The sequence below is a fragment of the Schistocerca piceifrons genome, chromosome 3, assembly GCF_021461385.2.
Source record: "Schistocerca piceifrons isolate TAMUIC-IGC-003096 chromosome 3, iqSchPice1.1, whole genome shotgun sequence".
In the NCBI taxonomy this organism is placed as follows: domain Eukaryota; kingdom Metazoa; phylum Arthropoda; class Insecta; order Orthoptera; family Acrididae; genus Schistocerca; species Schistocerca piceifrons.
This window is the reverse complement of record NC_060140.1, coordinates 603,381,687-603,402,872: the sequence shown is the minus strand read 5'-3', so window position 1 is coordinate 603,402,872 and position 21,186 is coordinate 603,381,687. Positions and strand designations below refer to the sequence as shown.

Sequence of the window (21,186 nt, the reverse complement as noted above, 5' to 3'; positions counted from 1 at the left end):
TCAAATGAATGAAATATCAAAAGGCTTGGACATGATAGTGAATAACAAAACTGATTTACAGAACTTCCTTTTTTTCAGAACTAATATCTTTCATACAAAATTCTGCATTTTAACATTTTCCAACAAAAAAAATCATTTATCAAACCATTTACATTAGTAAATATTCATGTTTTCCTTGAAATTAAATTTATCTTTGAAGAATTATCTTACAAATTTCTATATTGTTTTGAAATGAATTAAACACTTTACAGTCACTATGTTAGCATTCATGAAAACGAATATATTATTTTAACAGCGTTGGGGAGAGTTCTTCTTATATATTTAAAAAAGAAAATATCCTGACTTCCTGTAGCAGCACTGGGGTATAACAATTTTCTTTTTCACACTTACAGTTGGGTTGCTTTAAAGGCACTTTACTGTGATACAGGGTCCAGCCCCCAGTCCTAGATCTGATTTGTTATAGTCTCGTATCAGGTTTTTCCAAATTGTGTACCTGAAAAATACAGTACATCTAAGCCACCATTTTTTGTCTGCACCCTAACTTTACACATATACATGTATCATAGTTCGTACATTTTTTTCTCAAATCTAAAGGAAAAACTTCGTGAGGAAACTTCCTGAATTTTAGTGTACTCAAAAATTACTGCTTATTTTCACAAAACTTTTTTCCAAGAAAACTCAATATTCATTGAAATTCATCATCTTTTATCAAATATTCCTACATAGTACTAATTATTTTCAGTAAAGAATGAATTAACCATTACCTAGAAATAATAACAGTACCCAAATTGGCACTATTACTTTATGCTTTTTCAAAAAACCATTATAAGCATTTTATAGGGAGAGAATTCCTAAGCAAGTTCCTGCTGAAAGCTAGCCAAAAATTTACAGACATTTTCTTCATTAACTTTTCTTTTCAGAAAAAATATTTGCGTTACAGTTACTATTAAAATCTCATGACTTTACATAAAATAGCTATTAAACACGTGATGATCATGAAGTCCCATACTCCGTAACAAATCATTGGGGACAAAGCGGGAGACCTGCACCACCATACTAGGCAAGGTCCTAGTGGAGGTGGTTTGCCATTGCCTTCCTCTGGCCGTAATGAAGATGAATGATGATGATGATGATGATGATGATGATGATGAATGTAAAATTACTGGAAATGTTGAAAATATTTATGCCAACTTATATGGCTCTCAAAAACACATCAGATACATAATCTAATTACTTACTTCTACTAGGCACATTTCTTATACCTTTACCACAAACATCTTCCAGCAACATTTCTACATGTTCCCAAAATTGCTTAGAAATCACTTATTACATTGTCACATTACATTATTCCTTTCAGTATCCCTTTTTTCATCACTTTCATTCCCAATTCATCGTGTTAGTTTTTAGTCATCATTTACTTCCAAAAATATCTTTCTTTTGCCCATTCTCTTATTTTCTGATGACATTTATTCTTTATGTACATTTTATCTACATTATTTACTACAATAGGGATGAAGGAAAGAAAATAGCAAAAAGTTCCAAATGATGAAGAGTTAGGTTGACAATACGAAATGAAAAGGAAATAATATTGCCAACAACTCAGGATGCCTGATGTTCGTCAAACACTTTATGACACTAAGAATGCACATCCCCTGAGGCCAGTTAATTACTACTGTCCCCATCATCCTTGTGTATGTACTTCTACAAATTTGATAATCCCTGTATTTTTTTGTCAATTCTTATCCTGATGTTTTCTATCTCAGAAGGATTTAATTCTTTCCTATCACCATACTTATTATACCCCATAACATCCTCTTTCTTTCTGCAGTAAGATCTGCATCTTTTCTCATCCGATTCATGTTGCCTTTTTCCAATAAAAGGAATAGCTACTGTTCTTCTCTGTACCACAATGACCTCTTCATTTTGTGCAAAATCCACTTTTCCTTGGTACTTTTATTAGAAATCTGCTCCCACCAGCATTTCCATGCTTAAGCAATTTATTATCAAAAAATTCTCTTCCAACTCTACATCACTGATCCTGAAAGGAAGCACAACTTCAAGTTTAACTACTTTCTTACTTTTTCTTGTTGCTACAATAATATTTATGCCACTCACTGGCATTATAGCCACATCCTTATTAGCAGGGAGAGCATTCACAAAACCCTGTGACACTGCACATAAATTGGAACCACTACCAAATAAACAAGGAACCTTCTCATTAAAAATAGTAACTTTTATTGCTGGCTGTCCTCTGACTTCAGAATCAGGTCCATCTAACAAATCTTGCACTACATCACATCTATTGAATCCTACACCTTCTGTGGAAATTATGAACATATTCACAGAGTTTTCTTCCTCTGTAACTGTGGCAGCTTTAATTAGTCTGTCCACTACTGACAAATCAAAACACTTCTCCAAATACTCTCCTTCTTTAATAATAATATCAGATTCTGCAACCCTTCCTATTGTGTTGTCAGAATTATCAAAATAACCCCCTACTTCCTCCACTACTGTTCCTTTTTCATCACTAACAGAAACTACTACTTCTGATCTTCATAAAATTTCCCCTGCCCTTCTATATTCTTCCTCAGTTACCATTAATACTGTTTCCCCTATTATAGTGCTAACTCCACAGTGCACTGAAAGTTCTTCATCTGCATTGCAGTGCTCTCTCACACTAACATCCTGTTCTGAATAGTTATTTTCTAATAGCTGATCCTCATTAATGTGGTTCCTGGAATCCCTGTTATGCCTTTTTCTTTTGCAAAAATCTACTATACTTCCATGAAAAACACAATTAGTAATCATGTCCCTCTACTCTGCAACATCTGTTTCTATGCTACCACCCCCAAGATGTTCTGTTGGTGGCTGCCTTACAAAAGGTTTTGCTAGCAGATTTAAACTACGCTGCTGCAGCCTGCAAACACTAGCACCATTACAGACTGCCATTAGTTTTCCCCCTCTCCTACATGGTCATTTCCACTGATATTCCTTTCATCTGGCAGTTTGCACCACTTTGCCTAGTCAGCAGATTGTTTCTGTTTATATTCAATGTTTTGGTCTCTGTTATTATATCTACTTCCAAGAGCACCTCCTCACTCTCAGTCCCTGCCTCTATAATTACTGGATCTTTGCACTCCTATGCTATTTATATGTGCCCCAGCTCTGTTTTCATTTGGCCTAATGGCAGGCCTATAATCCTTCCTAGCATTCTCCCCCTCTTTTAAAATATTATCTACCCTCTCAAGATAATAAATAAATTGATCAGTATCATCCCTAGGTACTGAGATTATTGTATTCTGCCAGTACAAAGGCAACTTATTCTCTATCCCAGTAATAATCTGTCCTGCTTCCACTTTAGAGTTCAAATATGATGAAGTTGTGACCCATTTTTGTTCAAACCTCTTAATAGTCTCTCTCTTTGGATCATATTTTTCATCTGACCAGAATTTGTTTAAAACTTCCATCTGTTTTTGTTTGCCCCAATATTCCTCAAAAAATGCCTGTTTTAAATTCTCTATCTTGTCATATTTATCTAGTGCCCAGTTTCCCCCAACTCTAGCTCCACCCATCAAATTTGAAGTAATGAAACTAATTTTTGTTTACCATTCCATGATTTGGGCAAGATGCCCTCAAAATCACCCCAAAATTCTTTAAGATGTACATTTTTACTTGGATTGAATCGCAAAAACTGCTGATGTGTAACATACACAATTTCTGAAGATTAAATATTACATATCCACTATTGTTAGTAACACTTTGTTCTACTCTTTTTAGTCTACCGTCATAGTTACACAGTTGTTCATCTACAGCTGTACTACACTGATTTATGTTAGTTTCCAGGTTAGTAAATTTAACATCCACTTGCACACCAAATTTTGTACACACATCCTTTCCTTCCTCGATTTTATTTGACATTATAATGTGACTATCCTCACATTGTTTTTCCACATTATTTATTTGTTCCTGCATTTCATTTAAATCTGCATTTACTTGTTCACCTAACTGTTTGCTGTCATCAGCAATTTGCTTAATCTGAGATGTCAATTCATTTCTTACTGTTACAACAGCATTATTACAATCTTGTTTTACTTTACTAATCTCTTTTTTTACACTGTCACTAAACATAGTCATATCATTTTCCCAAGAATCTCTTAATTTAGAAACTTTATTTTCCATTCTGGATTCTATTTCTACTGACAAGTTAGTAAACCTTTGATCAACTACAGTATGCAACTTATTTACACTCCTGGAAATTGAAATAAGAACACCGTGAATTCATTGTCCCAGGAAGGGGAAACTTTATTGACACATTCCTGGGGTCAGATACATCACATGATCACACTGACAGAACCACAGGCACATAGACACAGGCAACAGAGCATGCACAATGTCGGCACTAGTACAGTGTATATCCACCTTTCGCAGCAATGCAGGCTGCTATTCTCCCATGGAGACGATCGTAGAGATGCTGGATGTAGTCCTGTGGAACGGCTTGCCATGCCATTTCCACCTGGCGCCTCAGTTGGACCAGCGTTCGTGCTGGACGTGCAGACCGCGTGAGACGACGCTTCATCCAGTCCCAAACATGCTCAATGGGGGACAGATCCGGAGATCTTGCTGGCCAGGGTAGTTGACTTACACCTTCTAGAGCACGTTGGGTGGCACGGGATACATGCGGACGTGCATTGTCCTGTTGGAACAGCAAGTTCCCTTGCTGGTCTAGGAATGGTAGAACGATGGGTTCGATGACGGTTTGGATGTACCGTGCACTATTCAGTGTCCCTTCGACGATCACCAGTGGTGTACGGCCAGTGTAGGAGATCGCTCCCCACACCATGATGCCGGGTGTTGGCCCTGTGTGCCTCGGTCGTATGCAGTCCTGATTGTGGCGCTCACCTGCACAGCGCCAAACACGCATACGACCATCATTGGCACCAAGGCAGAAGCGACTCTCATCGCTGAAGACGACACATCTCCATTCGTCCCTCCATTCACGCCTGTCGCGACACCACTGGAGGCGGACTGCACGATGTTGGGGCGTGAGCGGTAGATGGCCTAATGGTGTGCGGGACCGTAGCCCAGCTTCATGGAGACGGTTGCAAATGGTCCTCGCCGATACCCCAGGAGCAACAGTGTCCCTAATTTGCTGGGAAGTGGCGGTGCGGTCCCCTACAGCACTGCGTAGGATCCTATGGTCTTGGCGTGCATCCGTGCGTCGCTGCGGTCCGGTCCCAGGTCGACGGGCACGTGCACCTTCTGCCAACTACTGGCGACAACATCGATGTACTGTGGAGACCTCACGCCCCACGTGTTGAGCAATTCGGCGGTACGTCCACCCGGCCTCCCGCATGCCCACTATACGCCCTCGCTCAAAGGCCGTCAACTGCACATACGGTTCACGTCCACGCTGTCGCGGCATGCTACCAGTGTTAAAGACTGCGATGGAGCTCCGTATGCCACAGCAAATTGGCTGACACTGACGGCGGCAGTGCACAAATGCTGCGCAGCTAGCGCCATTCGACGGCCAACACCGCTGTTCCTGGTGTGTCCGCTGTGCCGTGCGTGTGATCATTGCTTGTACAGCCCTCTCGCAGTGTCCGGAGCAAGTATGGTGGGTCTGACACACCGGTGTCAATGCATTCTTTTTTCCATTTCCAGGAGTGTATTTCAGAACTTAAAGAATTCTTTATATCAGAACACATTTCCCCCATAATGCTTCAAAATATTTCATAACATTTCTGAAACACTATCCTTTTGCTCACAAGCAATTGACAATGGTTCCTGCTTTATCTCTGTAACAGTAACAGGTATAGATTTGATACCAGTTTCCACCATGTGCTGATCATTATCTGTCCCATAATTAGCATACACTGAATATGGCAAGCCACTGTCATTCGCTTGTGATGTATCAAAACTAAATTCATCAGCAATTGCATTTACTTTACCCAAATTTACCCCTACATTCTCATCTACTATAGCTGGTTATTATTTTCTGCCATGTTCACAAGTTTCTTTACACACAATCATACATACCAAACAAAGTAGAATACGACTTAGCTTTTCACAAACGTTGTCAGCGTGGTGAGATGTTAGAGTGGGTTCCTTCACCAAGCTCTGCTCTGCAAATTGCCAGACTCCCAGCTGCTGTTACTCGTTGTCGCGCAATGTTCAACTGTTACCTACATCATCAGCCCCCTTCCCCACCAGTTGTTCTAGCCTCTAAATCTTCCACTTCACTATTGCTGTCCTTTCTGAATCACCTTTCCCTGGATCACACGGTTCCCCTGTCTTTCTATTAAAGTTCATTTATGCATGTGTGGGTCTTTCTTTTATTGGGTTAACTACACTGCTGCTTTTAAAGTTCGCATTCACTTGAGCTTCACATTTCCCAGGCTCTAAATGCACCAATTGTAGCAGGGCAGTGTTGTTCATCTTCGTTCTCTCTCTGAATTATCAAAAGTCCACATACCTTGATATTCCTTCCTTCCGACGTCCCTTCACTCTGTAGTAGCAGATACATGCTACACAGTGTAAAGCAGCATTGATGGTACCACTACCTAATTCCTACCACACAGAGGCCATGTAACTCAGACTCTGAAAGTTCATATTTAAAAAATCGGGTGTTCAAAGGATGCAGTCATTTGCCATCGCACATTAGAGAAAAATTAGTCACAATACCAATGCTTGACACTGAATATTTTCTGTCAGTGTTTGATTCTATTGACTTAATCTATGAGGAAAGACATGTACCTGATAGGGCAACAGAAAGTCAGGCACAACAACAATATAGTTATGTAAATCAGTCAGAAAAATGTGATTTATACACACAGCAAAGTTGGTACACATAACAGCAAAATTACATACCTAGAGGTAATGAGAATAGTAACAGGAACGGGGGAAAAAAAAATAAATTAAAAACTAATTTCCAAAACAGCAGGGGTAATTTCAATACACGAGCAAATCACAATTCACCATCACAAAGCCCTATGCTGACTATGAATGGAAACAGTCAGCTGCAGCAGTGACCGACGCACGGAAACAATGTCATGCCTTACGCTATACATCAGCCGACCTGTTGGCAGCAAAATAACTGCACAGCAGCTGACTCAAATTGGTGAAGTAGCCACACAGTACAAATAACTGAAATTTCTCCAGATAACGAATTAAGTCATGCTACACCACCAGAAAACACCAACCAGTCGTAGTTAAGCTCCAAGCTACTGACGTCTCAGGGAGTGGGGGAAAGGCAGAACTACAAACATGTTTTATAAGGTTTGACAAACAAGGTGACATCAAGGATGATTTGCATTGGCATGAGCTAGATATAGTAGATAAATTCAAGGAAGAACAAATACGAGCAATCATTAAGGTGAAACTATTTAACATTCACACACAGTTAATTTTAGATACAGGTGCAACTACCAACCTGATGTCAAATGCGTTTTTTTGTGAATGGAAGAAGAGAGGCAATTTGCCAACATTTCCTGCACAAAATTTCAAGGTGCAAACTGCTACAGTCAGTAAGACTAAATTGGTTGAACATCAGGCACTTATTCCAGTGCAAATTGAACATTTTACAGTGCAATCTTATAATTGACAAACTTATAGTTAATTGTCTTATTGGCATGGACACATTTAGAATATACAAAATGCAGATTGACATAGGTAATCACAAATGTCACTTTTTTTGTAAAGAACCAGATCTTTTCTATTGATTTAGTCAGAACACCTGAAAAAAAGTAACAAAAACAAACCAGAGCCAAATGTAGTGGTACAATATTCCCTTCCAGCTGTATATTTCACAAACAATTTTGATACTGAACAAGAAGCAAACACTGAGGTTAGTTACAGAATGGTGGAACAGAAACTAAGTGAATCACAGGTACTAAATGAGATGCAATGACAAGAACTTTCTAACTTGTTATTTAAGTATGCCAATGTTTCCAGTAAGGAGCCAGGAGTAATCAAAGACTATGAATATAAATCTGAAGTGTATCCACATAAAATATTTTGTATAATGTCATATCCTATTCCATTGGCAATACAAGAGGCAGTAAGGGAAGAGATCAATCACATGATTAAATGGCGAATAATACAACCTTCATTTTCATCGTATTGTAGTCCAATATTACCAGTATGTAAACCAGATGGTTCTGTAAGAGTAGTTCTCAATGCTAGAGGTATCAATATGATTATAGTGACAGTATGCATAAGAACAGACAACTTGGACAAACAGCTTCTAAGGTTTTACAATACAAAATATATTTCATTATACTCAATCCCAAGATGTCCTTCTGGCAAATAATGCTCCATGAAGAAAGTCAAAAATATACAGAATTTGTTGGTGGTGGCAGAAGTTATGAATTCTTTGTTCTACCTTTTGAACTGAATATTAGCACAGGAGTGTTCATACCTGCATAGGGCAAGATTTTAGGGGCCAGAATTGATTAGCAAAGTCACTGTTTATGTAGACTATATGCTAATGGCCACACCCACTTGGTTAGAACATATCAGGCTCATTGAACAGGTGCTTCAACAATTTGCAGAATATGGAGTAACATCCAATTTAAAAAAGTCTAGTTTTGGAAAGGAGCAAGTCAAATTTTTAGGACATGTTGTGTCAGAACAAGGTATATTACCTGATCTGAAAAAACTTGACACCATGTGCAATTGTCCAGCTCCAAGGAATAAAAAACAACTAAAAGTCTTTTTAGGACTAGCATCTTTTTTTTTTTTGTAAGTTCATACCACAACAACTGATGAACACTGTTGCTTTGCCTATTTGTTATAAAAAAAAATAGGCTTTGGTTATCAAATGATAAATGTCAAGAGTCCTTTAACAACATTAAGCAGGCATTGGTCAATGCAAACATTCTTAGCCACCCTGACATGTCCAAGGATTTTTATCTATGCACAGATGCCTCATCTTACGGGCTGGGTGCATGCTTGTTCCAGATGCGAGAAAAAGAAGGTAAGGAAGTATCCAAGGTCATCAGATTTGCTAGTCGTACATTATCAGAAGCAGAAAGAACTTACTCTGTGTCAGAATTGGAAAGTTTAGCAGTAATACAGGAATTTTTGTGGGGAAAGAATACCTAAATTTACTGTGACCATCAGCCACTGTCATTTCTTTTAAGATGTAAACTATTACACCATCAATTAGCAAGATGGTGTATATATTTACAAGAATTCAGTTGCAAAATCGTTTATATTAAAGGATGTCAGAATGTTATTGCAGATGCCTTGTCCTGGTTACCACAAGGTTTAGAGTAATTTGGTGAATTAACAGAGCAGGGTGCAGAAATAAGAATGAAATGAATGCAAGGTACAGCACAACAGTCTGATTACCATAAGTTTTGTAAGCAAATTAAAATTATACAACAGCAAGGTCACAGATGGAGTAAAGTCATGCAAAACCTTAAGCAAGATGAAGGTGCAAATGTAAGTAAATGGTATCAGGAATACAAGTGTGTTTTATTTCATAGGAAACATGAAAAATCTGATCAATGGTGTGTGTGTGTGTGTGTGTGTGTGTATTCCTGAGTGAATTTATAAGACACACACTTGAAGTATGGGGATGTTATGGAGTGAGCAAATGTACTGCAAAAATTGCAGCACTTTGTTGTTTTCCAAATTTGAGAAGGAGAGCCCTACAAGTATTAAGAAGGTGTGCAATATGTCAAAAGTAAAAACAGTACAATGTGTCAAAATATACTGAGCTACAACCAACACTCACGAAAAACCCTCTAGATACAGTATCCCTGAACACAGCTGGTCCATATCCAAGAAGAAAGGAGGAGTAACGTATGTAGTAGCACTATATGAAATTTTCTCAAAATATATCAAAATGTATGTCATCAAAAATGCAACAACCACAAATATTAGAAAAAGAATTGTGGGAGACTATTTGAGAAGAGTAGGTAAACCAAAGGTACTACTACCCAATAATGCTTCATATTTTGTTGGGCAAAAGTGGAAACAATTTATGATCTCACAGGGCATAAAGCACATTTAGTATGCCTTTTTCACCCAGAAGAAAGCCCAGTAGAATGAGTCTTTAAAGAATTTAACCAGTTTATTAGGACATACACCCCTCACAAACACACCCAATGGGTAGAATACATAACTCCTTTCATGCAAGTGGTCAATAACCTTCCACATTCTTCAATAGGTTTCACACATAACAAATTGATGCTCCAGACAAAACAAACAGATGAGTGGGAGTCGCCCATACCAAAGGTATCCACTACAGAAATGACATTTCAAGACAAAATCAAACAAGTCACAATTACACTAGAAAACAGGGCCAAGTATATAAGGAAAATTTATAACAAGAAACTGAAATGTGTTACACAATTTTATGAAGGGCAACAAATCCTCTTGTTCATGCACCATAAATTGACAAAATTTGGCAAACTGAATAAGAAGTGGCAATTACTCTATTTAGGACCATATGTAATTTCCAAAATACCATATCCTGCAATGTACAGATTAGTTTATGAGAAAACAGGAAGAGATAAGGGTCTCCACCCTCAAAAAGATATAAAAGTCTTTATAGAATGACGAAGCATGATAATGTTTTTTTATCGCAAGATGATTGTACATAGTGTACATAATTCTAAGTGTAATTTTTCTTCTGGAGAGTACTTTAAGATAAAGTAATGTGTATAGGCATAAGTAATTCCTTCGATTTGTACATGTAGGCATAAATATTAACAGCAATGAGAAGTAACACACCACTTCATGTGAAGCTAAAGTATAAATGAAAATAGCTTATGGCTCAGCTGTTGTGCACTCAACAATACCTGCTGACATCAGTAGCAGGAGAGGAGACATTGACTTGCTGACTTGTGTGCATGTGCGACAGACTGGCAGAAGGCGCAATCAAAACAGGAATGCAATAGGTACCTAACTTAAATACAAAGTAAATGGAAATACTACTCAAATACATCTACTGTCTAAGAGCTAGGGAACCTAGTGATATATGTACACAGAGATTTAATTAAATACTAAGTTATATACAACATATTTAAAACCAAAAAGATGTATTATGAAAAGCTTTTCGAGACGTGTAAGCTAAGTACTAATGACAAAATACAGTGAGAGATGTCAAATAATTTTCTTTGCAGAGTAAATGATCACAATGGGTAACAGAATAAACGAATGTCTATGAATTTACACAAAATTTGGAAATATCTGCTGTTGTATGCAGTGACCAAACGTATCAGGGGCCACCGAACTATGAAATGCAGTTAGTTTTAAGTTTTTTCTTTCAGTGACCAGTGCATCATCATGGTGCAGAAGAAGAGAATTGCATCAAGAGGAACAGGTACCAAATGAAGAAACAGGCCACACCTCAAGTAAACTATTTAGTTATAAGGATATTTATATAAGGGTCATAAGGCAAATTAGAAATGAAATATGCATCATCATTGTGTGTCTCCATGAAAATTATCAGTACCTATTCGCTGCAGAGTACACATAAACATTTAAGCATGAGATTTTACAAAAACCAGTTAATTTATATCATGTCACATGAAAGCTTGCATAATGACATTTCCATGTATTTGAGAAAGATAAGTCTACGATGCTTAAAACATCACATTTCACACTAACCTACACATTAATTGAAGTAAACAGCACTAAAACATAAAGAAACAATATGATACTACTTGGGTGATTAGTCAGTAAACATCATTTCAATGAAGCAAAAGTTCCTTGGCAACTAGTCCATCATTGTGTGGGTAACATTTCCTAATAAATCCTTGAACCAGTCAATGAGTATTTCCCTTTTCCCCTACCAAACAAAGGAGGTAGCACGAAGCATAGTTGCTGCAAAATGTTTTAGTCCTATTTTCATTGTTTTTCTCCCTCTTTTACCTAAGGAGGAAATGAGCTCCCACATAAGTGATAAAAGCCTATCTATAAAATGAAACATAAATGTATCATAAGCATATATTGTGTCATAATAATGTGATATGTAATTAATTTGTACATGTGGTGTGAATGAAGAGAAGTTGAAACTAACAAACAAACTGTAACAACAGAATCCAGTTAATCAAAATTTTATTACATTTTAGAACTTAAGAAATTTATATTCATAATATAAGTGATGGATGGAATGTCAGTCATAGGTATAAGCTATCATATTATGTATATTGTTGTAACTCAATATTTGTATGAATTTTCATTGGAAACCAAACTCAATATGAAGAACTGAACTTTAAAGACAAGCAATTTATACAGTGTTTCTGATGGCTACATGTGTCTTTCAACAAGGGCATGGTCAAGTGTGGTGACATGAACATGGGTGTGCAACAAAATAACTTCTGAGTATCGTGGCTCACAATGCTGAACACATTGACAAGTGAACTATAGTTGTTCGAGCTGGTGCTTACCTCAGTGATGGATGCTGTTACTCAGGGTTCTCTCCACTGAAAATGCAAGTACGATGGGTAATAATGATGCCTGGGCCATAAAAATGGGGATCTTCAGCCACAGCTTCAGATTTTGAACAATAAGCACACATCCACTGCACCCAGAATGAAGACAAATGCCACAGAAATTCATTGATATGTGACACTCAGGTGAAAGTGTGACACTCAATGTGAAACCAACACGAAGAAAGTGAGTGCACACACGTGTGACGGTAGCATCTAGCTCTTAGTCACCAAATTTTCCAGTGTGCCAGCATGAAGCATGACAGTGAGAATGAAGCAAACTGAACATTATTGTTAGCACTCTAAATTTCAAATATGTAATGGACTGTCACATTATGTATATAATCTTTTAATTTCTTGTAGAATTCTAACATACATAAGATAAGCTGACATATCCATTCCATTAAATAAAAAAGGAAGATGGCAATTAAGGGCATCAACCCTATCAGCAAAGGTAAATACAAACAAACAAAACTATACCTCTTCATATCATCTCAACATACAGAGTGGGGGCAATTGTGTAGGTACATGATGAAAGGTCCCCAGGACGCCATAAAATTAAGATTTATTAAAAAACAAAAAATCAAAAACTGAGTGGCCAGAGAGTTGGCAAAGACATTAATTATGAATGTGCAGTATGACACAGACAAATGACAGGAAAAGCCATTCAACTCTTGTACAGTTTTTTTCTTTTTGTTTCCTTCACTCTTTCAGTCTCTCTCGTAGGTAGGAGGATGGAGATGTGTGATTTTAGATATGAAGTATTGCAAGCTCTATGTATCATATGTGATTGTAAATAATATTATAATGAACTACAGTATACAGTATTTTTATTTATTGAAGGGAAGAGAAGAACATATAAGGAGGATTTTCATAATTACAACAAGCACAGGTGTTCTCAGAGTCTGCCAACTGTAGCTACAATTGAAGAAGTAAGCAATGAAGTCCAATGTCCTGCAGAACATTTCTAGTAGTGAAATCATGTTGTATCAGTTTAAAGAGTGTTTTCATATGCACATTTAGCAATATTTAGTAATATTTATTTATTCATTTTTTTTATTACAACACATAAATGTTTGGTAATAAATATATTCATTAATACTCATCTTTACTTGAGGACAACAGTAGATTGACATTGCCATGGAGAATGCAAAAGAACTTCATTTGTTTTGGCACAGTTGTATAGCATCTGTGAAATACTGGAAGGACTGAATTCTTACTAGTGATGTAAATTTTTCTGCACTCAGCTAATTTGATATATTTGATTTGTTATGGAATTAGTTTTTGTGTAATTGACATCAGGTTATTGCATCTGCATTTGTGCATGACTGAAATTGTTCAAATTATTTAGAAATTGTTTATGGAGGTTAGGACTACAATTTTACTGTGGGAAGTTATGATGGGGCACGTTGAGACAAAGCACAGAGGGGTAGGTTGGGACATCATTTAAAATGTAAATACTCACTTTAAGTGGGATAGAAATAGATATAGTTATTTTAATAAATGCTTTTTGCTTTCAGATTGTTTGCTGAAGGTTCAAAATGGTGCGAGAATGAAAAAAAGCCTAAGGTTAACGATACCGGTACCTTTGATGCAGATACAATGAATGAAGGTGTTAAACTTATTCTACAGGGAGATTCTATCAGGAGGGCTGCTCTAAAAAGATGAATCTAAAGTTTCAGACTCTTGCTAGACACATAAAGAAATTAAGAACTAATCCTGGCAGTGCTATAGAAATGAAAGCTCACTGTGATGTTTGCAGAGTTTTGTCAGATGAACAAGAAAAGGACTTTGTTAAATTTTTAATAGCTAATGCAAAGATGTTCTGTGGTCTCAGAACTTTAGAAACATGTAAGTTAGTGTATGAGACAGCAAAAATCAATAAAATAGAATGTTCTGAAACATGGAATAAACATTGCATGGCTGGCAAAGACTGGCTCTATGGTTTTCTCGAGCACCATCTTCAACTGTCTCTTTGAACTGCTGAAGGGTACAGTCTAGCAAGAGCCAGTTCCTTCAGTCACTTCAATGTGGATATGTTTTTCGATAATTTAGAGACATTACATAAGAAACTTACAGAATTCTGTGACCCATCTCACATTTACAACCTGCATGAGACAAAAACCGAAACCACCCAGCAGCCTTTAAAGGTAATAGCATAGAAAGGAATAAAACAAGTGTCCAAAGTTATCAGCGGAGAAAAGGGAAATTTAGTAACAATGCTGCTTGTGATGAATGCTGTGGCAGCACCATGCCATCAGTAATGGTTTTCCAATGAGTTCATTTTAAAGAGATCATGCTTTATGGTGCACCTACAGGAACACTTGGACTGGCTCATGCCTCAGGTTGGATGACTTCAGTTACCTCTGTACTCGTCATGCAGCATTTTATTAAATATTCTGGGAGTTCTATGACACAACAAACACTGCTAAATTGTCATTACCATGAAAGTCACATGTCCTTTGAAGCCATTAAAATGGCAAAAGCTAACGGAGTGCACATCTTAACTGTTCCTCCACATTCAACACATAGAATGCAGCCACTGGTCATTGGAATTATGAAGCCATTTCAGGTTTATTATAATGCAGCTGTAGACACATGGATGAGTGAACATCCAGGACAGTCATTCACCATCTATAATGTTGCAGCTTGTGTAGGTATAGCCCATGTACATGCAATGAGTCCAGAACTGTCATTTTTCCTGTTGTCAGGCATGTTTACACAGATGATACGTTTCTGCCAAGTATGGTCACTGACAAACCCCATCCCCAAGGTGAACAGAGAGAAACAAGCCAGGATCCTAAACGAAGGACAGAACAGTGACCAGACAGTGCCTGAATGCAATCTACCTCAACAAAGTGGTGATGCTAGAAGGAAGGCTGATTTTTCGCAACAACCGGAAAGTTCACAAAGTTCAAATCACACAGACATCCATTCTCCTCCACCTTCAAGTTACATCAGCCCCAAACAGTTCTGTGGCTATCCAAAAGCAGAAAGAAACAACAGGACTAGGAAACATAGAGAAAAGGAGAGAAGAAAATTCATCACTTATAGGCCAGAGAAGGTAATTCTGGAAGAAAAACAGAAAGCAAAATTCTTGAAGTCCACAAAAGTAGGCCTACAGGTTACACGTGTAAAGACAAGTCTCTTCAAGACACAGAAAGCTAACTCTGAGAATGAAGATGAAATGCACCAGATTGATGGAACATCAGCCTTGGAAAATGGTATGGCTCAATTAAGTGAAGATGAAGTTACAGTTCCACAAATTGCTGACATTGGACATTACGTTCTCATTAAATTTATCAGTAAGAAAAGTGTAGTCCATTATATAGGGAAGGTTTTGAAAAAAAATGTGATGATGGGGACTTTGAGTTTGTTTTCTGAGAAAGTCACAGTAGACTGAAAATACTTTCTTCTATCCTGTAGTTGAAGATATGTCTAATGTCCAGATGTGTGATACAGTTATGGTGCTACCTTTACCTCAATGCATAGAAGAACAAAATGCCAGCAATCACTGCTTTCTTTCCCTGTTTCATTTTTGCAGTATAACATTTGTTAAAATAGTTTTTTTATAGAGGTGGTTCATAAATTTTTTCTTTCTAGTTCTATTACTATTCTATTTCATGTGTAATCTCACAGTAAAAAGTTTCACTATTGCAACTGTTTTGTGCCTCTTTCAACCAATAAAGTGTTATTTTATTCGGAGATATTTTATCTTATGACTTAATTTAAAATACTATCCCCAAATAATTAAAAAAATAGGAACAAAATTCAATGTTTCTAATCTAATTGTAAAGTGTCTCATTCTTCCCCATATTGTCTCAACCTTCCCCATATAGTGTCTCAACGTACCCCACCAGTGGGACAGCATTGTAAATCTTTCATATTTTGAAAGAATTTTCGAAAACCAAGCAAAATTTACATCCAGTTCCATTATTCATTGTATTTACAATATTTATACTCCAAAAAAAAAAAAAAAAAAAAAAAAAATAGTGATAGCAAAACTGTACAGGGGGTACTTACAAATGTACAGCCCTTTCAATTTTTGTGTCTCAATGTGCCCCACTTTCCCCTGTTCCAAATGCAACAACAGTTTGATGAATTTTGCTGGGGAAGTTTTATTTTTATGTATTATGAAAAATCATAAATGAAAGGACTGCTCAATTTAATCGCTGACAAGTTAAGGTAAAATTGTTTCTGAAACAGCCCAGCTGTGTCACATACTTCAGCTATAAATCAGTATCGGAAACTACAGGTCTAAAATTGTATCACATGGTTCATTCTGTATTTTAATGTTATAAATTTAGTCTGTTTCCTTGTGCTTTAGAATGTAAAGGTAATATGCATGAAATTATTTAATAGTAAACCCTGGAAAATTTGAAACTTCCTGGAAGTTTAAAACTGTGTACCAGACAAGGACTTGAACTTGATATCTTTGCCTTCTGCGTCTCTGTCCACATTAAACTTACCAACCACCAACATTACCTGCATTGCTACAGCCGTCATCCTTTTCACACCAGAAAGTCTCTCCCATACAGCCTGGCCACCCAGGTGTGGAATATCTGCATTGACAAGAATTCCCTTCCCCAGTTTGCTGAAGGTCTTACCAAGGCCTTCACAGACAGGTGCTAACCCCAGACCTAGTCCGCAAACAGATCTCCCATACCATTTCCCCTCACACCCCCAATCCCCCTACCACCCCCAAGAAGCAGCCACAAAGGAGTTCCCCTTTCATCATCCAATACTACCCTGAACTGGAACAAATGAAGCCTTGGGGCTTTGATTACCTATCATCATCCACTGAAATGAGGGACATCCTACCCAAGATCCTTCCCATCCCTCCTAAAATAATTTTCTGTCACCCAGCCAAGCTCTACAACATCATAGTCCATCCATTTTCCACTCCCAATCCCAGTATCCTGCCACAAGGATTGTATCTCTGTGGAAGACCCAGGTGCAAGACCTGCCCAATCTATCCACCCAGCACTTCCTATTCCAGTCTTGTCACAGGTTTATCCTACCACATCAGGGATTGAGCCACCTCTGAAAGCAGCCATGTCATATACCTGCTCTGCTGCCATCATTGCACAGCTTTTAATGTTGATATTACTACCTACCAGCAATCCACCAGGACAAACAGCCACTGCCAAACTGTGGCCAAGAGCAAAGTATATCACCCTCTGTCACAACATGTAGCTGAACATAAAATGCTTGATTTCAATGGCTGCTTCACTACTCAAGCCTTCTGTATGCTCCCCTCCACCACCAGCTCTTCTGAACTGTGCAGACAGGAGTTATCCTTGCAATACATTCTCTGCTCCTGTAATTATCCGAGCATCAACTTATGGTAACATACTATCCCAACACACTCCACCCAACAGTTTCCACACCATCTGTCCTATCACCTCCACCCCATTCTTGTCTCCCACCCTCTTTGTCCACCACCCTCTGCCAATGCACCCACCCATCTTCTCCCACTCCCCTCCTTTTTTGTTCTGTTGTCCCCACCTCCCTGCCTCACAAGCTCCTGACACCACACTTGTTAGCAGTTTAGTCTCTGCACATACCACGAGACAGTATATGTCTCTCTCTGCACCTTTACACAGCCATCCCTTGCCCTTCTCTCCCCCTGTGGATGCTTCTTCCAGTCCACGTGGCAGTTGTGTTCTGATATGAGCTGCCAGAGTTAGCTGTCATGTGTGCATGACATGTACTTGCTTGTGTGAATGAATGTTGTATGTTTCTGTTTCTCTTTCTGATGATGCCTGTGGCCAAAAACTTATGGGTATGTGTCTTTTAATGTGCCTGTGTGCAACTTAACATGTCATCTTTATGGTAAGTAGAAATCTATCTTTTCCTGCATTGTTAATGTTCTAACTTGGTGTTTTGAATTTTTAAGATTTAGTAAGTACTGTTAGACAGAGGAAATACTCTCATACTACAAGCAGGATATGAAATTTAAATTCCAAAGGAGACAGGTGCTGATAGGTGTGAGTATTACAGAACCATCAGTTTAATAAATTATGGTTGCAAAATACTGACATGAATTATTTACTTAAGAATGGAATGACTGGTAAAAGCTGAACTCATGGAAGAACAGTATAGGTTCCACAGAAATGTAGAAACACATGAGGAAATAGTGACCATAAAATTAATCTTAGAAGGTAGACTGAAGAAAGCAAGCCTACATTCATAGCATTTGTAGATTTAGAGAAAGGAGTAAGAGAAACCAAAGTGAAATTCTGAAAGAGAATTTAAGTTCAGGGAGAAGCATTAAAATTTTCGAGGATTTAAAATGACATTATAATATTGTCAAAGACATCAAAGGACTTAGAAGATCAGTTAAATTAAAATGCAGGTATCTTGAAAAGTGTTTATAAGATGACTATCATCATAGGCAAAACAACGGTACAGAAGTGTAGTTAAATTAAATCAGATACTGCTGAGAGAATTTGATTGGGAAATGACACCAATATCAGTAGATATTAGAACCCACAGAAGTAAGGTATTAAAGAGTTCACCTTGTCATTCTCAGTACACACATTCCCACTATAACTGACTCCATGCAAGACTGCCGGCAGTAAATAAAAGCTATCTATGTGGAATCAGTGCTGTATGTTGTCTGTGTGTTGTTGCTGTTTTTGTTGTTGTCACACACATCTGTGCCAGACATAAGTCAGTAGAACACCATGGCCTTGAATGAGTGTGTTTATGTATGCATCTGTTGTGGTAAGAATGAAGACGTGTAATTAATGGAACTGTGCCTATTAGTATTGACTCCCTTCTTGCCTTTCATGACCCCAGACCCCATCACCACTCATCATCAGTGAAATCACTTATAAAATGCTGTCAGGTAGGGGATATCTTTATTCGTCAGTATTCCTGAGGAGGAGAGAAAATTTACATTCTGCCATGGAGTGTAACAGTGGTTGGTATTGTTCACAATTGTTTGTGTGTGGTATCCAAATATAAAACTAGCACAGTTCTGATGCAGACAACATTCTTACATTGGAGCACTTTTCTTCTGCTGTGCAGCAGAGTGAGACACAGGCTTGGAAGCAAAATCACTTCAGATACAGATATTATTCTTAAACTATTTGCAAATCATATTCTGATCCTTTTCCCACATAAAATCTTTCTGATAAAACTGTGGTGTTATATGAGTGGCTATACATAGTGCTGAAATCTCATTCACTACTGGCAACTCACATACTTCATTTTCACTTTTCTCATTAGCATAATCATTTCATCAAATAAATCAATGACCCCACTCACATCAGCAACTTCATTCATTACATACATTGCTTGCAAGTTTTTCTCCAATAGCTTCAACAGATAACATTCAAGACTTCAACATCAGCTAAAAGCTTAGTTTCAGTTACCAAAAAAGATAACATTCGAGACTGCAACATCAGCTAAAAGCTTAGTTTCAGTTACAAAAAAAAAAAAAAAATACTGAGTTAGTAACATTTTTAGATTCAGTATGAGTATTCTCAAAGTTTGTTTTGTCATAATTTCTGTATGTTTTTATTACTTCAATTTTATGTGCAATCTCAATGCTCTTCAGTTTTGTACATTCCCAATTTATTCCCCAAGTTTAAGAATGAATTTCCCAGATTTAAAACTGATTGTTTAATATCTTTTCAACTGTTTTTCATTTTTAATATCAACTGTTTTATGTTTCAGAATCATTCTTCACTCTTTCATATAGTTTGAGATAGATTTAAAGAGTCATATTTCATATCAAAATCTCTCTCCTATACTGTTTCAAACACCTCACCCTCTTTAATTGATTTTTATACCGTCCCTATGACTGATACCTCTTTATTCCCCTTCACTGTCTCAGATTCTATTTTTGGCTCTGAGATCATCACTTTGGCTAAACTTTTTTTGCACGCGCAACGCACAAAGAATCTAATGTTTTATATATATAAGAAATCACACTGTCCTTAACTTGTTCATCTGCTTCTACAGACAATGCTAGATCCTCTATTGTCCAGGTTTTATCCTTTGCCTGGAATCATATTTTCCAGGTCCGCTATATTTATTTTATTATTAATTTCCTGCAAAATTTTAAAGTATTAATGTAGACAGTATTACTGTCCTGGCTGTTTCCCACGATTCTAATGGTTCCCACCTTTACTTTTACTGAAGCAAATTGCTTTGTAAAAATGAAGTCACAAACCTCATTTGAGCAACTAGTTGATTTGCCCTACGATTCTCCAATAGTGTAAATCAATGAAGCATAAAAGGGAGAACACTAGTGTTTAAACATCAGTGGGATAGTAACAATTGAAACTGTTAAGGTCTGCTTCTGTCATAGTCTATTGTAGTGTTGTCTTCTAGTAGGTTCAATCATCTAAGAGATATAATTCCTTGCTGTTGGTTGCAGAAGGGTACACAGGTCTATTTATGTGCTGAATATTAGCATTGGAATTAAAAGTTTCAGATGTTCCAGACATGTTCATTTCTAATCATAGTTCACAAGTAAAACAAGAATGAGATACTTTTTACAACAGAACATAGCAGAGTCCAGACTACTGACTATCATTATCTCATGCCAAAAACCAACTCAGATAGAAAGTGACTAGCACTGTCCATGTCACATTGCAACTCAAAGAAGTCACAAGTACATTCTGACTGTTCACATCAAAAATCAAAATTTAAAAGTCAGTAATATTTTATGACATTTACATTGCTGAAGTTCTTCAAATTAGAATCTAATATTTATATAAATTGTAGT

At 37.3% G+C, this 21,186-nt stretch overlaps 1 protein-coding gene across 1 annotated transcript in view; it reads left to right on the top strand.

Moving 5' to 3' along the window:
- Positions 1 to 20,164, top strand: part of LOC124788883 — a 437,882-nt gene extending 417,718 nt beyond the window's left edge. The window contains exons 8-10 of the mRNA XM_047256165.1: positions 14,076 to 14,294; positions 15,032 to 15,748; positions 20,130 to 20,164. Coding sequence (XP_047112121.1) covers positions 14,076 to 14,294; positions 15,032 to 15,748; positions 20,130 to 20,164 — 971 coding nt within the window. The remainder of the gene's footprint in view (positions 1 to 14,075; positions 14,295 to 15,031; positions 15,749 to 20,129) is intronic.
- The last annotated feature ends 1,022 nt before the right edge of the window (positions 20,165 to 21,186 follow it).